Source organism: Daphnia carinata, chromosome 6 (genome assembly GCF_022539665.2).
Source record: "Daphnia carinata strain CSIRO-1 chromosome 6, CSIRO_AGI_Dcar_HiC_V3, whole genome shotgun sequence".
NCBI lineage: Eukaryota > Metazoa > Arthropoda > Branchiopoda > Diplostraca > Daphniidae > Daphnia > Daphnia carinata.
The window spans coordinates 10,631,480-10,652,124 of record NC_081336.1 but is presented as its reverse complement, the minus strand read 5'-3'; the positions used below and the strand labels follow the sequence as shown (position 1 = coordinate 10,652,124).

The 20,645-nt window shown below is 40.5% G+C and overlaps 1 protein-coding gene and 2 pseudogenes across 1 annotated transcript; 1 reads left to right on the top strand and 2 right to left on the bottom strand.

The window, feature by feature from the left end:
• Positions 1 to 900, bottom strand: LOC130697629 (putative GATA zinc finger domain-containing protein 25). The gene has a single exon (XM_057520544.1). It carries the CDS (start codon positions 898 to 900, stop codon positions 1 to 3), a length of 900 nt encoding a protein of 299 aa, XP_057376527.1.
• A 6,085-nt stretch (positions 901 to 6,985) lies between these two features.
• On the top strand, positions 6,986 to 9,914 carry LOC130697630 (MFS-type transporter SLC18B1-like; annotated as a pseudogene).
• Positions 9,915 to 11,282: 1,368 nt separating this feature from the next.
• LOC130697632 (glycoprotein-N-acetylgalactosamine 3-beta-galactosyltransferase 1-like) lies at positions 11,283 to 13,147 on the bottom strand (annotated as a pseudogene).
• Between the last annotated feature and the right edge of the window lie 7,498 nt (positions 13,148 to 20,645).

The following is a 20,645-nucleotide window of genomic DNA, read 5'->3' as shown; positions in this document are numbered from 1 at the left end:
CTAGTCAAACGTAAACGGCTGTTGGGACGCAGCCGGCCAGTGTTGAGAGCATGGTTGCGTTGTCGTTGCTGGTCTGTACGGCATGCAGAATTCTGGAACAGGCGTAGCGGGTGCATGAAATGGGACGTTAGAAGTTTTCCAGACATCTGTTTTATCAAACCCGGACGTTTCGATTTCATCCGTCTCTTCGGTTTCCGCTAATTCGTCTGCGAGTTGTTTACGTAACAAGGAGCTAGTGTAACGTTGCTTCTCTAACTCCATTTTCAGTTGTCGTTCCTTACGTGCTGCTTCAACCCGCTTTTCCTCTGCCTTTCTGGCGATTTCGAGCTGCATCTTGCCAAGTTCGAACTGCTTTCTACGTTCTTCCTCTTCGGCTTGTTGTAAGGCTTCGGCTTTTTCCTGTTGAATCCTTAGTTGCGTTTCCTTTTCTAACCGCTCGGCCTCCTGAAGTTTACGTCGTGTCGATGAGGTTGATGAACGGTTGGAAACACTACTACGGCTGGAACCTGCAACTGATCTTGCGCGTGCCTGAAGGGAGTCGATGTAGTTGGCCATGTCGGTTAATGCCCTCGAGTGTTTGATGGAAATATCAATTCCCCAGCTGGTTTCTCTGTCTAGATCTTCGCCGTCGAACTTGCAGACTTCCACGTAGCGACGGTGAATTCTTTCAACGATGTCGTATGCACGAACCAGGCTTGTTCGCTCAATCTCGATTCTTCCAGCATCTTCCTGCATTCGGACGGCAAGGAGAGCTTGATTGAGTGCCATCGTGTGGATTCTCTTGGCCTGCGTACGGTGCTGTTTTAGCTGAGCGGGGTCGTTTGTCCTTTGCCATTCTTCCAAATCTTCCTCCGGTTCTTCTTCTTGAATAACATCGAGGGGGAAAGCTTCGTTGGCCATGCTTGAATGACAACGGATGACGTATGGGATCAGTTTACGCAACGTGTTACGTGATCTGCCACGCGGGACTGATTTGCGAGTATGCACTTTAGACGTTATTTAAAGGCATGAGCTTGTCGACGAGACGGGTACAAGCTAAGGTTTCGACAATCAAGTTATTAGGACAATACTTCGTGCGTAGACGATTCAATGTGCTATAGGGGCGAGCACATGTGGCGTAAATCGTCTAATTAAGTTTTGTTCTAAAGGTAACGCTTGATTGTAGATCCTCTTGATAGGAGACAACGTCAGCATGAGTTTTCGTGCTGTAGCGTAAACGATGTGGACGATACAGAGCGATAAGACGACTACAATTTACGGATCAGTTCGTTGGGATTCACGATTCCCGGTCGATGCACCAAAATGTTAACGATACGTACTGACTTTAAGATTGCAGGTAAATTTCGCACTCTGTATTTTATTTACGGGCACGTTAGCTCAATACTGATATTTTACAAGTTACAATATTTTACGGGAAAACGAGTGACGCGACTGTAACAGGCAAATTCTTGTCTCTAATTGTTTTGCGAAAGGGTGATCTTCCCTCCTCGTTGCGTCGTCTACGTTCCCCTGCCTCCGTTTTCGCCTATGGCACAATACCGTTTTAGATAAAGCCTCTTCTAACTATTTGGGGCTGTAGGATTCGGAACACGTTTGCTTTCTTTTATTAAAAAGGAGCTGACTAAAACAGATAAAGACTACGCCAGCAAACAGGCACATGTGGAACTAGCTCACAAGATGCGTAAGCGAGATGCTGGTACAACCCCAAAATTAGGGGATCGAGTTCCGTATGTCATTATCGCAGCCGCTAAAAGTACAAGCTTACCTCAAGGTTCGTCTTTGGATTTCAAATTTCTCATGAACTATTAAGTTTTCATACGTCTTCTTTAGACGGAAAACCCTATTTTTGTAATGGAATACAGCGTACCTATTGATGCCCCATACCATTTGGAAAATCAGCTTTCAAAACCCCTTGTTCGGATTTTGGAACCCATACTTGGATCTAAAGCGGAATCATTGTTGCCACGTAAACACGGACTTATCGCCTTTATTTGCTTGACATAATTGAACGGTTTGTATTCCGTATTGTAGATGGTTACCATACCCGGACGCCTTCATTTGTTACTTCAAAAATTGGTGGATTGGCTAGCTTTACCACACGCAAATCCACCTGTGTTGGATGCAAAACCGTCCTTCCAGACGATAGTGCTGTATGCAAGTAAGTCTAATTTCTGCCTATCTCGGCGATGTTTGTTAAAATTGCTGTTCCAATTTAAACAGATTTTGCAAGCCGAAAGAATCGGAGTTCTACCAGAGGGAAATTGGCCAACTTTATGCTCTCGAAGAGAAGTTTAATCGTTTATGGACAGAATGTCAACGGTGCCAGGGAAGTCTCAACGAAGAGATTCTTTGTTGCAAGTAAATAGTTTGAGTGATATCCTAATCATGTTACATACTTAATACTAATCGTTTGCCACATTTAGCCGAGATTGCCCCATCTATTATATGAGGACAAAAGTTAGAAAAAATCTCACGGAACAGGGTAAACTTATGGAAAGATTCAGCCTACCCTGACAACCTACCGCTCTCGTCAATGATGGTGCATACAGGTAGTGGCTTGGCTTTTGTAAAATAGATTGGAAACAATAAATTACACGACTCATTGTTCAGTAAGTTCCCCATAACCAAAAGATTTTAATAAAAATGGTGTATAGCGCCGTAAGAGTCTCGGAGGGAGCAGGCGGTAAAATACGTGATGTCATGTAATTCCGTATTTTGAAAAACGAAAGTTGATGGCATTAGTAAGTAGATGTATAAGTTATTAGAAAAGTCACGTTGTTGCGAATGATCCAGTCGACGAAACATCGTACGAACCAACGCACATTGAATTAATTAGATTAAGTTCTTAGTCTTTCTGTTTTTTTTTTTTTTTTTTGTGGTTTATTTCAATATCTAGATTTTTTTCTTCCCATCCCATTTAAAAATTTTTTTTCATTGGCAACAAATTTTACTTACATTTATTTTATTTTTCTTTCCTTTTTTTTTCTTTTTATTATGCCACCCGCGAAAGATGTCGTAGCAAATTTGCAATAGACTAAATTCATTCATTTCTTTTGATCGGTACTTTTGATTTCAATTCTCAAATTCAAACCGTTTAACTAGTATCATTATTTGATTTTATTTTAGAAATCTAGCTGTTGTCGGTATCGCATTGGCACTAAGTGGAGTTGCGTTTGCAGGGCAACAAGTTTCGGGGGTCGTTGATGCCATGAGAGAAGCTGTGTAAGCCACATTTAAAAAATTCAATTTGCTGTGCCAGTATTCATTTCTTTTTTGCATTTTGATAATAGACATGCTGGTTATCCGGATAATCCCAATACTCACGGGCTTGTTGCTGGTATTTGGTCGTCTCTGCTGGGCGTTTTGTTTCACGCGCTGGGACTGGCATTTTAGTGGACCACATTGGTTTCCAAATGACGGCTGCCGTCGTGTTCTCTGTTCAAATTACAGTGGTAAGTTTTGACCATAAATAAATGACTATTAACAAGTAAATAATAAGATGCATTATTTCTTTCCTTCTATAGGGTTAAGCAACCATGTGCTTCAAGTTACCAAAGTGCAAGAAAGGTGACGGCAAATCCGACGGGGATGACACGACAGTGGATGCCATATCTACGAGGACAACATCGTTTACTTATTCGTGGATATCGTGGATGTCGGTGAGTTTCCACGATTAACTATTTCTCAGCCCGAATCTCCAGCCGAGTCCGTCACGTGCAAATCAGTGTCGATCCCATTACCGCGAGACTGTGCCATTATTCGCCGCATGCGCACTGAAACATATGCCGGGTTCTCTGGCTGAACAGATTAGGCCCATCGTCTAGACTAGATAATTGAATTTAGAAACTTGAGAATCTCATCTAGCACCCTACCACTTGCCACATCTGTAACAATACCCGATATTTTCCGTGTCTCTTCCGGCTGGCTTTAACTATTTTATGAAAATCATATCCGGCTAATCCATACTCTGTCGCACGATCTGCTTTTAATCCAATCGATAATTTTCAGGAAAGCGTTTTGGCTTCGTTTTTTCAGCCAATTTTTGATATTCGAGCAGAACAAGAGAAAAATCGATTCATGCGACAAAATCTTGTTTAAATTTAATTGAGCTTAAGCCAAATTGAATTTTAAAAATGCATTACATTTTATGTGGTGTTGTGGCGAATGGTACGGGAATGGATGAATAGGCTTTTAACAGCTGTGGTGATCACATTCAAATATTATCGATTCGACCGAAAGATGGTCGTGCTCGTCAGAGCGTCCACCCACACGCTTTATGCTAGTCATTGACTAAAAAATGTTACTTAAAGAAGCGAACCGTTCTGACCGTTGAATGAAGGACGCACGCGAGTCTTTTGATCTACTAGCGAAATAAGGATACAAAAATTGATAAATTTCCAGTTTGAAGTAAACATTTTTTTCCCCTTTTTGCAATGATAACGCCATCAACCGTTATGGCGTGACGTGTTCCATCGTTCCAAATCACTTTTCTTGTTCCCATTTTCTTTTCCGAGGGCTTTTCAAGTGGGAAAAAGGAAGAAGCCTTTGAAGTAGGAAGAACAAGCAAAGTATAAACATAGAGATTGGTAACGATAACGGAATTTCGTGAAATTAAATATGGGGAACTGAGAATTCGATGACTAACTGTAAAATTATTAATGCGATTGAGTTGTTTTCCTCTGCAATTTTTAAAAACTTGTACGTACCTATTGACTGATCTAGTATAGTCACAGGTAGAATACTCTAAACCAATGCAATCACGCGTGAATGTATAAAAATCGGAAGCCGCTTAAATTTTTTTTTTCTTGCGCAAGAAGGAAGCGTGAATGACGGTACGATCACCAGGTCAATGCAATGAGAAGTTGTAAAAATAATTCAATTATTTTTCTTTGTTTAGGCTATTCCCAAAAAACTAATTGAAATCGTGTTTCATAAGCCACATTGTTTTAACTGGTAGCCCTTCGTGGTAGGACCATCGAAGCTCTTGTCTAAGTATTAAAACACTAGAATTCGTTGGAGCATTTTTTTTTTAACATCTTTATTTTTAAGATCCAAATTATTGCCGACAGTACAAGCAATCTGTAGTAACCAAGCATAGAATTCGTGAAAGAAATCGAAAGAAAAGAGAAGCTGGAGAGGTATAACTATGAAAATGTAAGCATGCTTAGAAAATCTGTGGACTTTGTTCAAATCACGTCCCATTTAAATTAAGGTATTGGGAGAATGAATGAATGAAATTGGGGGAGGGAGAGAGGTGACAATGGCCATAACGATTAAAAAATTTTCCGCTTTAACAGCATAGTTATTTCTTAACCAATTATGCCATTGTCGTCTCTCTTCACTCAATTTTGCCCCTTCCTTCAAACGTTACGAATTTAAACAAAGCCAAAGCACACAGAATTATCTAAGCATCAAAACATATTCATTGTTAGACCTTCTTTCCTCTGCTTTCATTTGGTCGTTAGAAGAACGATGTCCAAACATCGTTTTGAGTCTTTTGAAGAATTTCTTCCCCTTTTTTTCTGCCTTTGGCTCCGGAAACATTTCTTTGGCGAAAGCCACTTCTGCCATCTTCTTCTCAAAATCGATATTTTCGTTTTCGACAATCACTTGCAGGGCTTTTTCTCTTCGCCGGAGAAGTTCGGTTAGTTTCGCGCGTTCTACTTCCGATGATGCAGACGCAAGTTTTGTTTTATGATCATCCAGCGCGTCTTCTGCATCACGTATAACTTCGCGGGACCTCCTTTTGTCATTTTCGTAGAGTTTTTCCAGCTTAGAAAAAGTCTTCCTGAGCTTGTCGATGCTGTTGCATTCAATGACAAGCGGTTCAGATTTGTTCCCGGAGGCGGCCCTTTTTATCTCGAACGCTACCATTATGGCCATTATGGTCTGTGACATGTACTTTTCATACTTTTCGCGATTTTTCTTATTCTTGTCTTTTGCTATATCGATCAGTAACGTCAAGTAATTGATCATAGCACCGGTCAAGTTTAGTGTAGTATTAGGTTCGGCATCCGATTTTGTTGTCGGGGTTTCGGGAGGCGTTTCCTTTCCTGTTGTGCGTGTTATTTTGATCAAATGCGCATTTTGTTGATGTAAATGGAGGTCGTGGAAGAGTCTGCAACCGAGGAAGTTGGGCATAGCCTTATATCCTGCACACACGTAAATTGGGATTTCAGTTGTTTTGTCTTGTAATACAACGTGGGTGTAGAAAAATCCAACGACCTCTTCCCATTTTACGTGCTCTTTGAACTTCCCTGTACGCTTAGACTTGACCAAATTGTACTTCGTAAAAGGCGTTAAGTTGGGCTCGCCTATTTGTTGCCATTGTTGTAGACTGATGATTGACTCGTCACAGCCTTTGTCAATCACCATATCCACTTTATGCTTGTTCAGACATACCTGCACAGACTTGATCTTGATGGTATTATCTTCTCTCAAAAATCCCGGTTTGACGAATTTCTGTTTCATTCGCTCGAAGAATCGTGATTGCTTCGACTGTTGGGCGCCCTTTGCAGTTCCATCTGGTTTCTCTGCTTGGCAATCAGTACTAGATGAAGTATTCTGGGGTAAAGGATGCGTCGTGTTACATTCCTGTAACAAGTCGCTCCTGTTTTCTGGTTTCAACTGTTCAGGTTGTTCTTCTCTGCTGGAAGATCCTGTTAATGCTGTGACGAACGTGAAGATATTCATAAATGAGGGAACCATTTTGAATATTTCGATTTACTTCGGGTGCTTGAAAAACACCGCTCGCTGTCTCGCTTTATGGCATTTTTCGACGGAAGACAGAACCCATCACTGCTCAAACTCTGATGTTTTTTCAAAAAAAAATGTTAATAAGATAAGGTAATTTGAATTGTGTGAAGGAAATTAAATGAATTAGAATTTTTCCCGTAATGTTCAACACAAATAACTGTAAAAAACTCTAAAAAGTATTTTTATTTCGTGAAAAAACTATCTCAGTTTTGGAATCTTCTGAATTCACATGCATGCCGTCTATAGGACATATACCCTGGTGGTTATTACTGTTTCCGCTATCATTTCCACGATATACCGTCCCGCCTTAGCCAACTCGTGTTTTTCGTTTGCACCTCGACGCAGACCTACGTTGTTATGTGCTTGAGTCTTGCTCTTTAGCATGCCAAAGAAATTTGACTACTATTGCTATTTTTATTTATAGCTAAGGAGAAGTAAGATACCACAAGCTGTTTGAAGAATGGGTATGTTGGATCGTTCACAACCTTGGCTAAGCCATGTTTGCCATACCCACCCTATCCAGAAAGACAGCAAAAGAATAGGTCAGTTTCGATGGCTGAAACATCACCAGTGCTTTGGCATGATCAGGTGCAAAAACGACTGAAAAGATTGAATCAACACTTATTACTCGAACGAAAAGGAGTTGAGCACAAAGGAGGATACTGTGAAAAAAGATAGATGCCTGTCAACAGCATCATCTGACAGTTGTAATGGAGGTTGTGGAGGGCTTAAGAAGAAAAAATATAGGCGTTTTGGAGAGGTTGATAAAACAGAGAAGAAAAAACTGACACCCAGACAATGGCTTCTATTGGTTGTTCTCTCATTAGCAACTCTCACATCATCATTTGCCTTTCCCCCCCGTTCTTTCCCTAAATTGTAAGTATCTGTGAAATAAGATCATATGTAATGTGAAATCTAAATGTTTGCTTTAATCTCTAGGCTGAAGATAAGGGTGCCACAGTATCCATTTATGGATTTATTATTGGTACCAACTGCCTGACATCGTTTCTTGTCACACTCCTTTTATTGGAAAAACGTAAATATTACCCCAAATTTGTTCCATAAACGTGTAATTTGCATCTTCATCTTTCTTTCAGCTAAAAGTTAGTGGCGTTCGGTTCACCTTTGTTTCTGGAGTTTTCATTGGAGGTATTTGCTGCTTATTATCGGGGTGAGTAGTAAATTACACAAAAAAAACGCAAAAGCTGGGTTTTAATCAGTAAACTTTAAAAGCTTTTTAGAGTATTTCCCTCCCGGGGGTTCATTCGTCGTAATATCTATATTGTTCCGCGTCATTCACGCTGCCGGAAACGCTGGAACAATTACGGCGACGTTTACGTACACTGGTGTGGAGTTTCCCAATTCCGTTGCCAAAATCTTTGTAAGATTCACTAATGCAGGTTTAGCGTTCGCTGTTCAATTTCTACCATTGTTCTAATTTTAGAATCTTACAAGAACCATGATGAACATTGCCCAGTTTGCTAGTCCTATAGTCGGTGGTGCATTGCATGAAGTAGGTGGTTTTAAGACTACCTTTATCCTCATGGGAGGAATTCAAACTATTATGGCCTTTATTGCATTACCCTTTCTCGCCGATTATGACGGTAAGTTAGTTCAAAATATTGTACGTCACCAGCCTTCTCATCTCGTTTCTCAACATTTTAGTGTCACAGTATGACGAGGGATAAACTAAAACTCAATCGCCATTGGCTATTTTGTGTATTCCATCCATTTGGATCCCGTTCTTCACGTTCATCGTATCGACATGTCGAACGGGTTCCTCTCGATCAACTTTGAACCGCAAGTGTTGCGTACGGTATGTTTTCCGTCTTGGCGTTATTATTAATTTCTTTAGAATCATTTTATGTTTTGTTTGCAGTTTGACTTGACACCATTTTACGTGGGCATCTTTTTCGGACTGAAAGACGGTGCCAACAGTATAGCCAGCCCTATTTGGGGATACTTGTGCCATCGCCGAGGAACTGTGAAGCTCTGCCTTCTTCGAGCACCATGATCGTAGCCTTGTCCATATTTTTGCTGGGGCCTTTTCCCTTCGTTCCTATTGATCGGTAGGTCTACTTTTGATTTCAATTCTCCAGGTCAAACCGTTTAACTAGTATCATTATTTGGATTTTGTTTTAGAAATCTAGTTGTTGTCGGTATCGCATTGGCACTGAGTGGAAATGCGTTTGCAGGTCAACAAGTTTCCGGGGTTGTTGATGCCATGAGAGAAGCCGTGTAAGCCACATTTAAAAAGAAACTATTTACTGTACCAGTATTCATTTCCTTTCTTTCGTTTTGATAATAGATATTCTGGTTATCCGGATAATCCCAGTACGCACGGCCTTGTTGCCGGTATATGGTCGTCACTTAGTGGTGCTGGGCGTTTTGTTTCACGCGCCGGTACTGGCATTTTAGTGGACCACATTTGGTTTCCAAATGACGGCTGTCGTCGTCTTCTCTGTTCAAATTACAGTGGTAAGTTTTGTGCAAAAATGAATGACTTTTAACAAGTAAATAATTGATTGCATTGTCTATTTCCTTCTATAGGGTCTAGCAACCATTTGCTTTATGTTACCAAAGTGCAAGAAAGGGGACGGCAAGTCCGACGGGGATGACACGACAGTGGATGCCATATCTACGCGAACAACATCGTCTACTTATTCCGTCGTGGATGTCGGTGAGTTTCCACGGTTAACTATTTCTCAGCCCGAATCTCCAGCCGAGTCCGTCACGTGCAAATCAGTGTCGATCCCATTACCGCGAGACTGTGCCATAATTCGCCGCATGCGTGCTGAAACATATGCGGGATTCTCTGGCTGAACAGATTAGGCCCATCGTGTAGACTAGATAATGGAATTTAGAAACTTGAGAATCTCATCAGCTCCCTATCACTTGCCATACCCGATATTTTCCGTGTCTCCTCCGGCTGGCTTTAACTATTTTATGAAAATCATATCCGGCTAATCCATACTCTCAACTATCTCCCTTAAAAAAAAAAATCTTAATCGATCTAGAAAAAAAAGATATTTGTTATTTAGCGTAAATTTTGTTTTGTTCTAGACAGCTTTTTGTTTACATAATGTGTTTTGTTATTAAGGATCAATATAGATTATCAAGGCTGCTAAATTCAATCGCAATCATAGAGGGATACAATTCATTCCTCTTTCAAGTCCATTGTTTGCCCCCAGTAGCTCCATTAATCACTTGAGCAGTTCATCACAAGTCAAGTAGAAGCCAGACCACGTCGAAGCATTTAACTTTTTTTAATTTTACCCCGTCGCACGATCTGCTTTTTATCCAATCGATAATTTTCAGGAGAGCGTTTTGGCTTCTTTTTTTCAGCCAATTTTTGATACTCGAGCAGAACGAGAGAAAAATCGATTCATGCGACAAAAGCATGTTTAAATTTAATTGAGCTTAAGCCCTATTGAATTTTAAAATGCATTACATTTTATGTGGCGTTGTGGCGAATGGTACGGGAATTGATGAATAGGCTTTTAGCAGCTGTGGTGGTCACATTCAAATATTATGGATTCGACCGAAAGATGGTCGTGCCCGTCAGAGCGTCCACCCACACGCTTTATGCTAGTCATTGACTCAAGAATGTTACTTAAAGAAGCGAACCGTTCTGACCATGCTTAATTTCGAGAATTTTCTCATCCACAAGTACCACAACCTATGATTTTGACATTTTATGACGATTTGTCGAGATTAACCGTTACCCGGCAATAATTATTCAAGCAGATGACGTGCTGTGGAAAGTCATGCTTGCAGTGGATGAAGAAAATGGCGTATCCGTCTGTATCCCCTTTCAGGTAATATACAACCAGTGTTCAATCAACAGATACTAAATGACACTGTATTTCTTTGCTGATTGTTTTAGCTGATGTTGAATTTTCATTTTGGAGGCTAAGAAATTGCATGATTGCTGTCCTATCCCCTGTATGCAGCACAGTGGTTTGCACATCACCAAGTTCCAGGGAATACTTAAAAGGTATTAAAGTTTAACTAAAGTCAATGTAAAAAGCAAGCTTCATTCGGACAACTATATTTCTAAGTGGAGTGTTCTACCATCAGACAGCTTGCTAGCTCAAAAGCCAACATTTCATGCATCTGGTGCGTTGAACTTTGAATGTTGTAGTCGAAAGAATGTGAATTGAATAAGATAGTGGGATATTGGCATACCAAGAAACATAACAGGAATTGCTAACAGGTTCTGCTTTGAATTTGCCATAGTTGTCACTTAGCCAGCCGTGTGCATTTTTAGCATTTTTATATCTGTTTACGTAACTGGGTATGAAAGCATGAATTCATGCTATCAGAACTGTTGGAAGCGATATGCAGGCCAATGCACTCTCTTTAATGACTTGTAATCACGCCATCCGTTATAAGCAGTAACGGGATACTTCTCTCGTTGTTGCTTTCGTTAGTTGAATTTGACGTCTTCCTATTTTACTTGTTCAAAGAAGACATTGTCTTCAGTTCAGTAAAAGAACAAAAAATGCGAAAATAAAAATGTTCGATTAATGTATTATCACGTTAACATAGTTATTTGGAAACAAATCGTGCAAATGACTGTAATCAATATTATGTTATTTTCAATTTTCTTGCCCTTTCTGTTCTTTTGATAAGCTCGTTGAGTCGTTCTGTGTAATTTTTCATGGTATATCTGTTACTTTTCAGTGTGGGGGTGGCACTCGTGCTGCTATGGATTACTTCACCTCCGGCGGAATTGCCCTCGAATTGCTTTTCGGAAACATACCAAGGCGTCGCTGTCAAATCCAAGTCTGGCGGTGGATCTGGAGTTGCTGGCCGGTCTTCTGGCTCCAATCCGAATGGCCTTAACCGATAAATCAGGTATTCTAGAAGGTACATTTGTTCAGGTTTGACGTAGTGGAAAGAGATTGCACTGTCCGAACGACATTCCAATCCCTGTAGACATGAAGAATGAGGTGATATCTTTATAGTTATCTTTAAAAAAAAATAGCGTTACCTCTGTTGTGCGGGGTAGTAAATGGATTGCCAATACCAGTAGTCCTTTGTTACTTTCCCAGGGAAAATGTGTTGTTCGGGAAAAAACGGGAAAAATCTTCCTCTGCCTTTGGCGTCTCTCGTGTCCATGGCCGACACATTCAGTCGACTCATACATTTTCCTGTGACACAAAACGGGGAGAGAGACGTTAAATGTGCGATTCTTCAAAGAGAAAATATTGCCAAAGGTGCACATACCCGTTTAGCCCCACCCCAAGTAGCCTTGTTTCACTATGGTCTTGAATTTATGCCCAAACCACAAGGGTTTCGATGTGTTGTAAGCCGAAAGAAAATAGCGCATGTTTTCCAGAATGGCGTACCTGCAGACGAGTTGATTAAGCGAATTCTTGGAAAGGGGAAGGGATTTTCGTACGTGTCGTCGTCGGCCTTGAAAAACCAATCGGCTTGATCTCGGTAGTGATTCCATATATAGCGAAAGGCCTCTCGTGTTTTGCCCCATAGTTGATTCCGGCCTTCGATTATAGGCAATTTGATGGTCGGCAGACTAGGATCTTTTGTTTGTGCAAATCATGTTAAAAATATTTTGGGAAAAAATTGTGGAAATGAAATGATACCTTCTTCTGAACTCAAAAAAAGTAGAACATTGCAACGTTTTCCCCAAGTATTTTTGACTGCCATGGCTCTCTTTTTGTGATTGTCGGGTGACGTCATAATCCAGCACAGAATGCGCTCTTTCTGGAACAAATCGGCGCTCTTGCTACGCACTCCATTACCTGTAAACAAAAAGAAAACGAAAGACTGTTTTGGCTTGATGGACGCTTAATTTGAAACTATTTTTGAAAAAAACGAAACCAGTTATTTGTGAACGAGTAAGATACCTTTGATTAGGCTGTTTGAAGAAACCACGCTGATTTTTGTTGTCTCCTCCACTTTCTCAACTGGAATAGTCACATCATTTCCATCCGACGCAAGGCTATTGCCCAGCCGAAAACTGCGCATTGACCCCGCACAAATAAGAAATCAAAAGTTAATGGTGAAGCTCAAAATTTAAAAACAAAAAGCGAAATAGAATTTCACAAACTGACATTCGATGATGCGGCTGCGTGTAAATGAAAGCGTCTTGTAGGAGAAAGCACACCAAACAGAAGGCGAAAATCACAGCGACGAGAAGAGCAGAGAAAGAGACTCGTGCAAACCCTGCGCGAACCATTCCCACCAGACAGTTGAATCTGCTGCGTCCTAAACACGAGATGTCCCGCAGCACAAACTGTCGTTTCTCTTTGCCTTATTTTCTTATTTTATTTTGTTTAACTCGGTAAAGAAAACTACGAAGGACGAAGACGACTGGTCGGGTGCATTGTGTGCAGTACAACAACTCGATAGCGACTGACTTTCTCTTTGGCGTAGGAAATGTATCCCTGCTGTACGGTAGTCGCTGTGGTGCGGGCATGCGGCCAGGAGGATGTTGTACAAATGGAAGGGAGAGGGGGGAGAGAGATTGGGGCCGAGGAAGAACTCTGTAGGACTTTTTTTTATTTTTTATTTTCTAATGTCCCCCATTCGCCTCCTGTTGAGTGTAACCTTCAACTTAATGGCCTATTTTTTTTTTTTTTAAATCTTTTCTGGGGGGGGGGGGGTTGGAGGGGAGACGACAATCGTGCTCTCACCTGTAAACTTAGGGAACATCCGCAAAGCACAGTTTTTGTGTTGTTGCCTTTGATATTATTTGAGTTGCATCGAATTCGATTCGTTGCACGAAATAATAGAACGAATCTAGTTCCATTGCAGATTTCGGTATTGTGCAGGGCGTTTTTGATTTTCCGTTGCATTACAATCGAGTGTTGTAATGTGACCGGAAGTAAGATCATTTCATCCAACATGCTTTGTTTGACCGCAAGAGCTAGTCTGTCAAGGATGACACAACATAGAGTACAACCATATTTCATCGCTCTTACCTGTTTCCCGTAACAATTGTCGATGTACCGGTTGAGCCACGGGCTACGAGCTGTCGGATGATTAACAGTTAGGAATCAAAGGTTTTGCCATTTTGTTTTTTTGTGCAGCCACCTGTCCATTATTAATTTTTTTTCCACCGTTACATTGAAATCCCACGTCAATCATCGCACATTTTTTTTTCTATTACAGTGACCTGTTCTTCTCGATTTTGACGGCCTTGCTGTCTAGCCTTTCGCTGTTTGCTCATTATTATCTTACCGAATCTATGTCTAGACATTCCTCAGAGACCACCGCCCACTGCGTCAGGGAAGATCGTTCCTAATACCTTTTGTATTAAAGTCCGCCTTCTTTTTGTTGCTAAATAGGGGTCTATTAGTGCCATTCGCTACCAGTTACACTATTGGGTCTTTATGTCAATCCCTTTTTTCGGTGGATTAATTTGGGGTTTTTTAGCAGCCATGTCGCCGTAGCGATTGTCGAGGAACGTAACCTGTAAGAGTTGACGAAAACGCTTGGGATCATGACGTGACGTTAGACATTGCCAAAAATTACGTCAAAAGAAAGATTTCATTGTTTCTTTTTCACCCAGACGTTCGTCATGAATGCAAAGTCTTTTGGTCAAATTTCGATTGGAGTTATATTTGTTTCACTTCGCCGTGCATTTTCATGTATTCTTTTGCCACCGTATGAATTGTTAGCCATAGCATATTTTAATCCTGCGGTCAATTTTAATATTATTGTGGTCAGCTAATATTTAATATTATGCGTGTCAGATAACCCACAGAAAAGGAGGAAGTGGTGAGAGTAAAAGTGTTTCATCGGGCGCAGGTAATATCACCACAAAAACTGTTGCTTTCGTAAAATTTGCGTTGCATAACCAGCAGTATTTAATAATTATTTAATTGCCCATCCGAAAATATCATTAACAGTGCGTTGGCATTATGCAGAGCTTTGTTTAAGCGCTTCCTGCTTTAGCTCTGAAACGTTTGAAGATCCCCAATTGAGTAATTAAATTTATTTTAGCCTGCGTCACAAGACACTCAACTTTGTTGGTAATGCAAATTTTCTTCTCACCGTTATCTTTCTGTCTGCGGTCTTGAGAATTGCGAAGAATAACTGGATATCTTTTACCGTAGGCGAAAGGATTGTTTGTTGTTTCTCCCCTTTTCATATTAATTAACGTTCGGCTAATATTTTTTGCTCTTTGTTACCTTATCTTAACAGATTCTTATGCGCGGGTAATGTCGCGGAGCTCTTCTCAAGCCTTGAGCAGAACGTAGAAGGTCATCGGCTTTCGCTTTATTTTGTTCGGCCGGCATACGTGGATCACGACTCATTTCCTCAACCAGCGCTCCACTTGGATCACCTATGAGGGTTCACTGTCCCTCTTTTCTTGCTCTGGTAGGTACGAGAGTCTGACCTTGGTCAACCGCGCTTTAGAATCTCTTAAATGTTCAGCATTTGCGAGCGTGCTGAATTTCGAATTCTTTTGCTAAAAATCGCATTGTTTTTCTTTTCAGATATCCAGGAGGAGCTTATTGGATAAACTTGACCAGCGTGAAGGTCATTTACCTTTCTTCCTGCGTTATTCGCCAAAAGGTAAGCTCTTTCTGAATACTTGAAGACGAGGGTTCTATAGACATCTTCGTAGGTTTTGTGGATCAACTGCGTGAATATTTATGGATTTGGTCTTTGTGCATGGAATTCTCTCCCTCCCCATTTTTTCTTTTTTTTCCCTATTAGTTACGCAAACATCTTTGATGATTTTATCACCTGCTAGTTGGTATACGTTGATTTGCGAACTAGTGACACCAATTCCCTGATTCGTCAAAGTTTTGAGGTAGAGGATGTAGATGAGTCGACAGCCGAGGAAATTGGCGTAAGGCGATTTCTCTCTAATAACATCTACATTCGTTTCTGCTTTCAGTAGTATCTCGTACGATCTAAGCGTCGTAGTCTTGTGTATAGGCCTGTATCTTTTCCAGTTTCGAAATGGTCTTTTTGATTTCAGCATTTGTTTGTTACAACATCCAACAGTCACCTGAGATGTCGTGCAATAACTATTTAACGTTTTTACCGAACATGTCAGCAAGTGTTTATGCGTTTAGTTCCTTTCGCCTTCCTTCCTTTTTCTTTTAGATTTGTACCGTACTATACCTATTTTAGAATTTCTGACGACTATCACCTGCTATTTTGTATACTTTAACTTGTGAGTTCAAGGATTCAATTTTTCAAATTCGTCAAATGCTCAAGTATTTTGTTTTAAGCAACCTTATTTATCTACTAAATATTAAAACACAAGAATTTATTCAAAGTATTTTTTACATTTTTATTTTCAAGAACCAAATTATTTTCCGAAATGACAATTGTGGTAAGGAAACGTTGATTTTAGGGAAGAAATCGAATGAAAGGAAAAGATGGAGAGGCATAACAATGATTGTGCTTCGATGCTAAAAAAATCTCGGTACTTCTTAAGTACGCGCGTTGCGCCTTTTGTTGATTTTCTTTTTCTTGTTCAAATGGCGTATGTTTTGCCAAGTAGTTTACAAAGACTGCAAATAGACGGCGTCATGGTTATAAAGGAACGTACGTGAAGGAATGAAAAACGGATCATTTCTGAATAAGAAAACCTGTCCACTTATACAGTACATAAAGTACTCACACAGCGAACAGGTTTTCAAAGTATTAAAAACGAACATTGTCACCCATTCTTCCTTCCGTCCCAATCTAACCTTGTGAAATCCAATTACAAATGCTGCAAGTTTGGATGTATCGTGATAACCGAATGAAAGCGCGGTGGGTGAGAGAGGTGACAATGGCCGTAACGATTAAAAAACTTTTCCGCTTTAACAGCATAGTTATTTCTTAACCAATAGTGCCATTGTCGTCTCTCCTCACCTACTAACGTTCAGTGTATCAAAATGCCGATGTCTGTGTGCATCTGTGTGCAAATGTAAGAAAATGTAAGGATGCTTAGAAAACCAGTGGACTTTGTTCAAGTCACGTCCCGTCCCAATGAAGGTACAAATTTCACATCATTCAAAATGGCAGCTATTGAAATTTAAAAGACCAGTTTACAGTGTCTGCAACGATGGTCCCCTATTTTCGAATAACTACAAATAGACAGGCATCATGATAAGAATGAAACGTAAGTGAAGGAATGATAAATGGATCATTTCTGAATATGAAAACCTGCCTGCTTACACAGTACCAAAGTACTCAAACAGCAGACAGGTATTCAAAGTATCAAAAATGATCTTTGTCATCAATTCTTCCTTCAGTCCGATAGAACCTTCTGAAACCAAATACATTGGCTGAAACTTGGTGGCATCATGATAACCGAATGAAATTGGGGGTGGGAGAGAGGTGACAATGGCCATAACGATAAAAAAACTTTTCCGCTTTAACAGCATAGTTATTTCTTAACCAATTATGCCATTGTCGTCTCTCTTCACCTATTAACGTTCAGTGTATCAAAATGCCGGTGTCCCGTAGCCAATGCACATCAGTCGCCAAAGTTACAATCAAACAGAAATGAAAAATCGATACCAATGACAATGACCACAAAGAGATTAGGAAACTGCTTCCTTTGTCAGCAAACAGGTTTCCTAAGCGTCAAAGATGTTCATTGTCGTATGTCGCCATTCACTTCCGTCCAGTAGATCATAATGCCATCAATTTGCAGCCACCACATCGAATCAGATCAATTTTGCCCCTTCCTTTAAACGTTACGAATTTAAACAAAACCAAAGCACACAGAATTATCTAAGCTTCAAAACATATTCATTGTTAGACCTTCTCCTCTGCTTTCATTTCGTTGTTAGAAGAACGATGTCCAAACATCGTTTTGAGTCCTTTGAAGAATTTCTTCCCCTTGTTTTCTGCCTTTGGCTTCGGAAACATTTCTTTAGCGAAAGCCACTTCTGCCATCTTCTTCTCAAAATCCATATTTTCGTTTTCGACAATCACTTGCAGGGCTTTTTCTCTTCGCTGGACAAGTTCGGTTAGTTCCGCGCGCTCTACTTCCGATGACGCAGAAGCAAGTTTGTTTTTTTTTTATTTTTAAGCTCGTCTTCTGCATCACGTATAACTTCGCAGGACCTCCTTCTGTCATTTTCATAAATATTTTTAAGCTCAGAAAAAGTCTTCCTGAGGTTGTCGATACTGTCGGATTCTTCGAGCTCAATGACTAGCGGTTCAAATTCGTTCTGGGAGTCGGCCCTTTTTGTCTCGAACGCTACCATTATGTCCATTATGGTCTGTGACATGTACTGCTCATAGTCTTCGCGATTTTCATTATTCTTGTGTTTTGCCATCTCAATGCGTAACCCCAAGTAATTGATCATAGAACCGGTCAAGTCTAGCACTGTTTTAGGTCCGGCATCTGATTTGTTTGTCGGCGTTTGGGGAGGCGTTTCATTTCCCGTTGTGCGTGTAATTTTGATCAAATGCGCATTTTCTTTATGTAAACGGAGGTTGTGGAAGTGTCTACGACCCAGGAAGTTGGGCATAGCCTTATATCCTGCAGACACGTAAATTGGGGTTGTAAATGATTCGCCTTCTAATTCAACAAAGGGGTAGAAAAATCCAACGAGCTCATCCAATTTTACGTGCTCTTTGAACTTCCCTGTACGCTTCGCCATGACCAAAGTGATCTTCGTAAAAGGCGTTAATTCTGGCTCGTCTAATTTTTGCCATTGGTCTAAACTGATGATTGAATGTTCACAGCCTTTGTCAATCACCATATCCACTTGATGCCCGTTCATTGTTACCTGCACGGACTTGGTCTTGATGGGTTTGTCTTCTGTCAAGAATCCCGGTTTGACTAATTTCTTTTTCATTCGCTCGAATAATTGTGATAGCTTCGACTTTTGGACGCCCTTTGCAGGTGTCGTGTTGATCGTTGGTTCGCTTACTGTATCGGCGTCTGTGGGAGGGGGGCCGAGCATTCTTAACAGCTCTTTCCGGCGACCAAGAAACGGGGATGGTTTTGATCTCGGGACTTGACGACGCGTCTCTGCTGCCTCGTTTAATGACAATTTCGCCGCAGTCAGATTTCTATTTGTCCGCTTCGGTTCATCTTTGTAAAATTTCAAGTCAGTGTCTCGAAATCCAGCTTTAGGCCTAGGCGTAGTTCCATCTGGTTTCTCTGCTTGGCAAACAGTATTAGATGAAGTATTCTGGGGTAAAGGATGCGTCATGTTACATTTTTGTAACAAGTCGCTCCTGTTTTCTGGTGTCAACTGTTCAGGTTGTTCTTCTCTGCTGGAAGATCCTGTTAATGCTGTGACGAACGAGAAGATATTCATAAATGAGGGAACCATTTTGAATATTTCGATTTACTTCGGGTGCTTGAAAAACACCGCTCGCTGTCTCGCTTTATGGCATTTTTCGACGGAAGACAGAACCCATCACTGCTCAAACTCTGATGTTTTTTCAAAAAAAAATGTTAATAAAATAAGGTAATTTGAATTGTGTGAAGGAAATTAAATGAATTAGAATTTTTCCCGTAATGTTCAACACAAATAACCGTAAAAAAACTCTAAAAAGTATTTTTATTTCGTGAAAAACTATCTCAGTTTTGGAATCTTCTGAATTCACATGCATGCCGTCTATAGGACATATACCCTGGTGGTTATTACTGTTTCCGCTATCATTTCCACGATATACCGTCCCGTGCTCCAATTCCACGCTTTAGCCAATTCGTGTTTTTCGTTTGCACCTCGAAGCAGACCTACGTTGTTATTTGCTTCAGTCTTGCTCTTTAGCATGCCAAAGAAATTTGACTACTATTGCTCTTTTTATTTATAGCTAAAGAGAAGTTAAATAGCACAAGCAGTTTGAAGAATGGGTATGTTGGATCGTTCACAACCTTGGCTAAGCCGTGTTTGCCATACCCACCCTATCCAGAAAGACAGCAAAAGAATAGGTCAGTTTCGATGGCTGAAACATCACCAGTGCTTTGGCATGACCAGGTGCAAAAAACGACTGAAAAGGTTGAATCAACACTTATTACTCCAAACAAAAAGGAGTTGAGCACGAAGGACGATGCTGTCAAAAAAGATAGATGCCTGTCAACAGCATCATCTGACAGTGGTTCCATAATGGAGGTTGTGGAGGGCTTAAGAAGAAAAAATATAAGCGTGCGCGGCACCCAGACAATGGCTTCTATTGGTTGTTCTCTCATTAGCAACTCTTACATCATCATTTGGCTTTTCCCCCCGTTCTTTCCCTAAATTGTAAGTATCTGTGAAATAAGATCATATGTAATGTGAAATCTAAATGTTTGCTTTAATCTCTAGGCTGAAGATAAGGGTGCCACAGTATCCATTTATGGATTTATTATTGGTACCAACTGCCTGACATCGTTTCTTGTCACACTCCTTTTATTGGAAAAACGTAAATATTACCCCAAATTTGTTCCATAAACGTGTAATTTGCATCTTCATCTTTCTTTCAGCTTGTAATGTTTAACTTGTAAATGACTTTCAACTCAGCTTACTAATTACTAAGTGTATTTTCACAAGACTAACAAGACTAATCACAGGTGTAATGTAAGATTCTCTAAAACTCTACTACACTTCAACGCTCTGGACACAGACACACACTGTACTATAACGCACTAAACTCAGACCCCAGAGCCCCCTTCTTGTCACAGCTTTTATCAGTTAATATGAGGTCACTCTTGACGTCAATGATCACGTGAAGACGAACTGATCGTAGAGGTGAAGAGCTGACTGATACTGGTTTGGCGTGGGAAGGCTCCGTGAGGATGAAGAACTGTTTGATACTAGTTCGCCGTGGAATCATCCAAGGCTGGAATCTATTAATTAGCTAAGCTAACTAATTGGTGGCGTTCTTCGGTATATGTCCTCATCACATTCCTCCCCTTTTTACAGAAGTTGCCTTTGGGGTTACAGGGTTGGAGAATATATTTA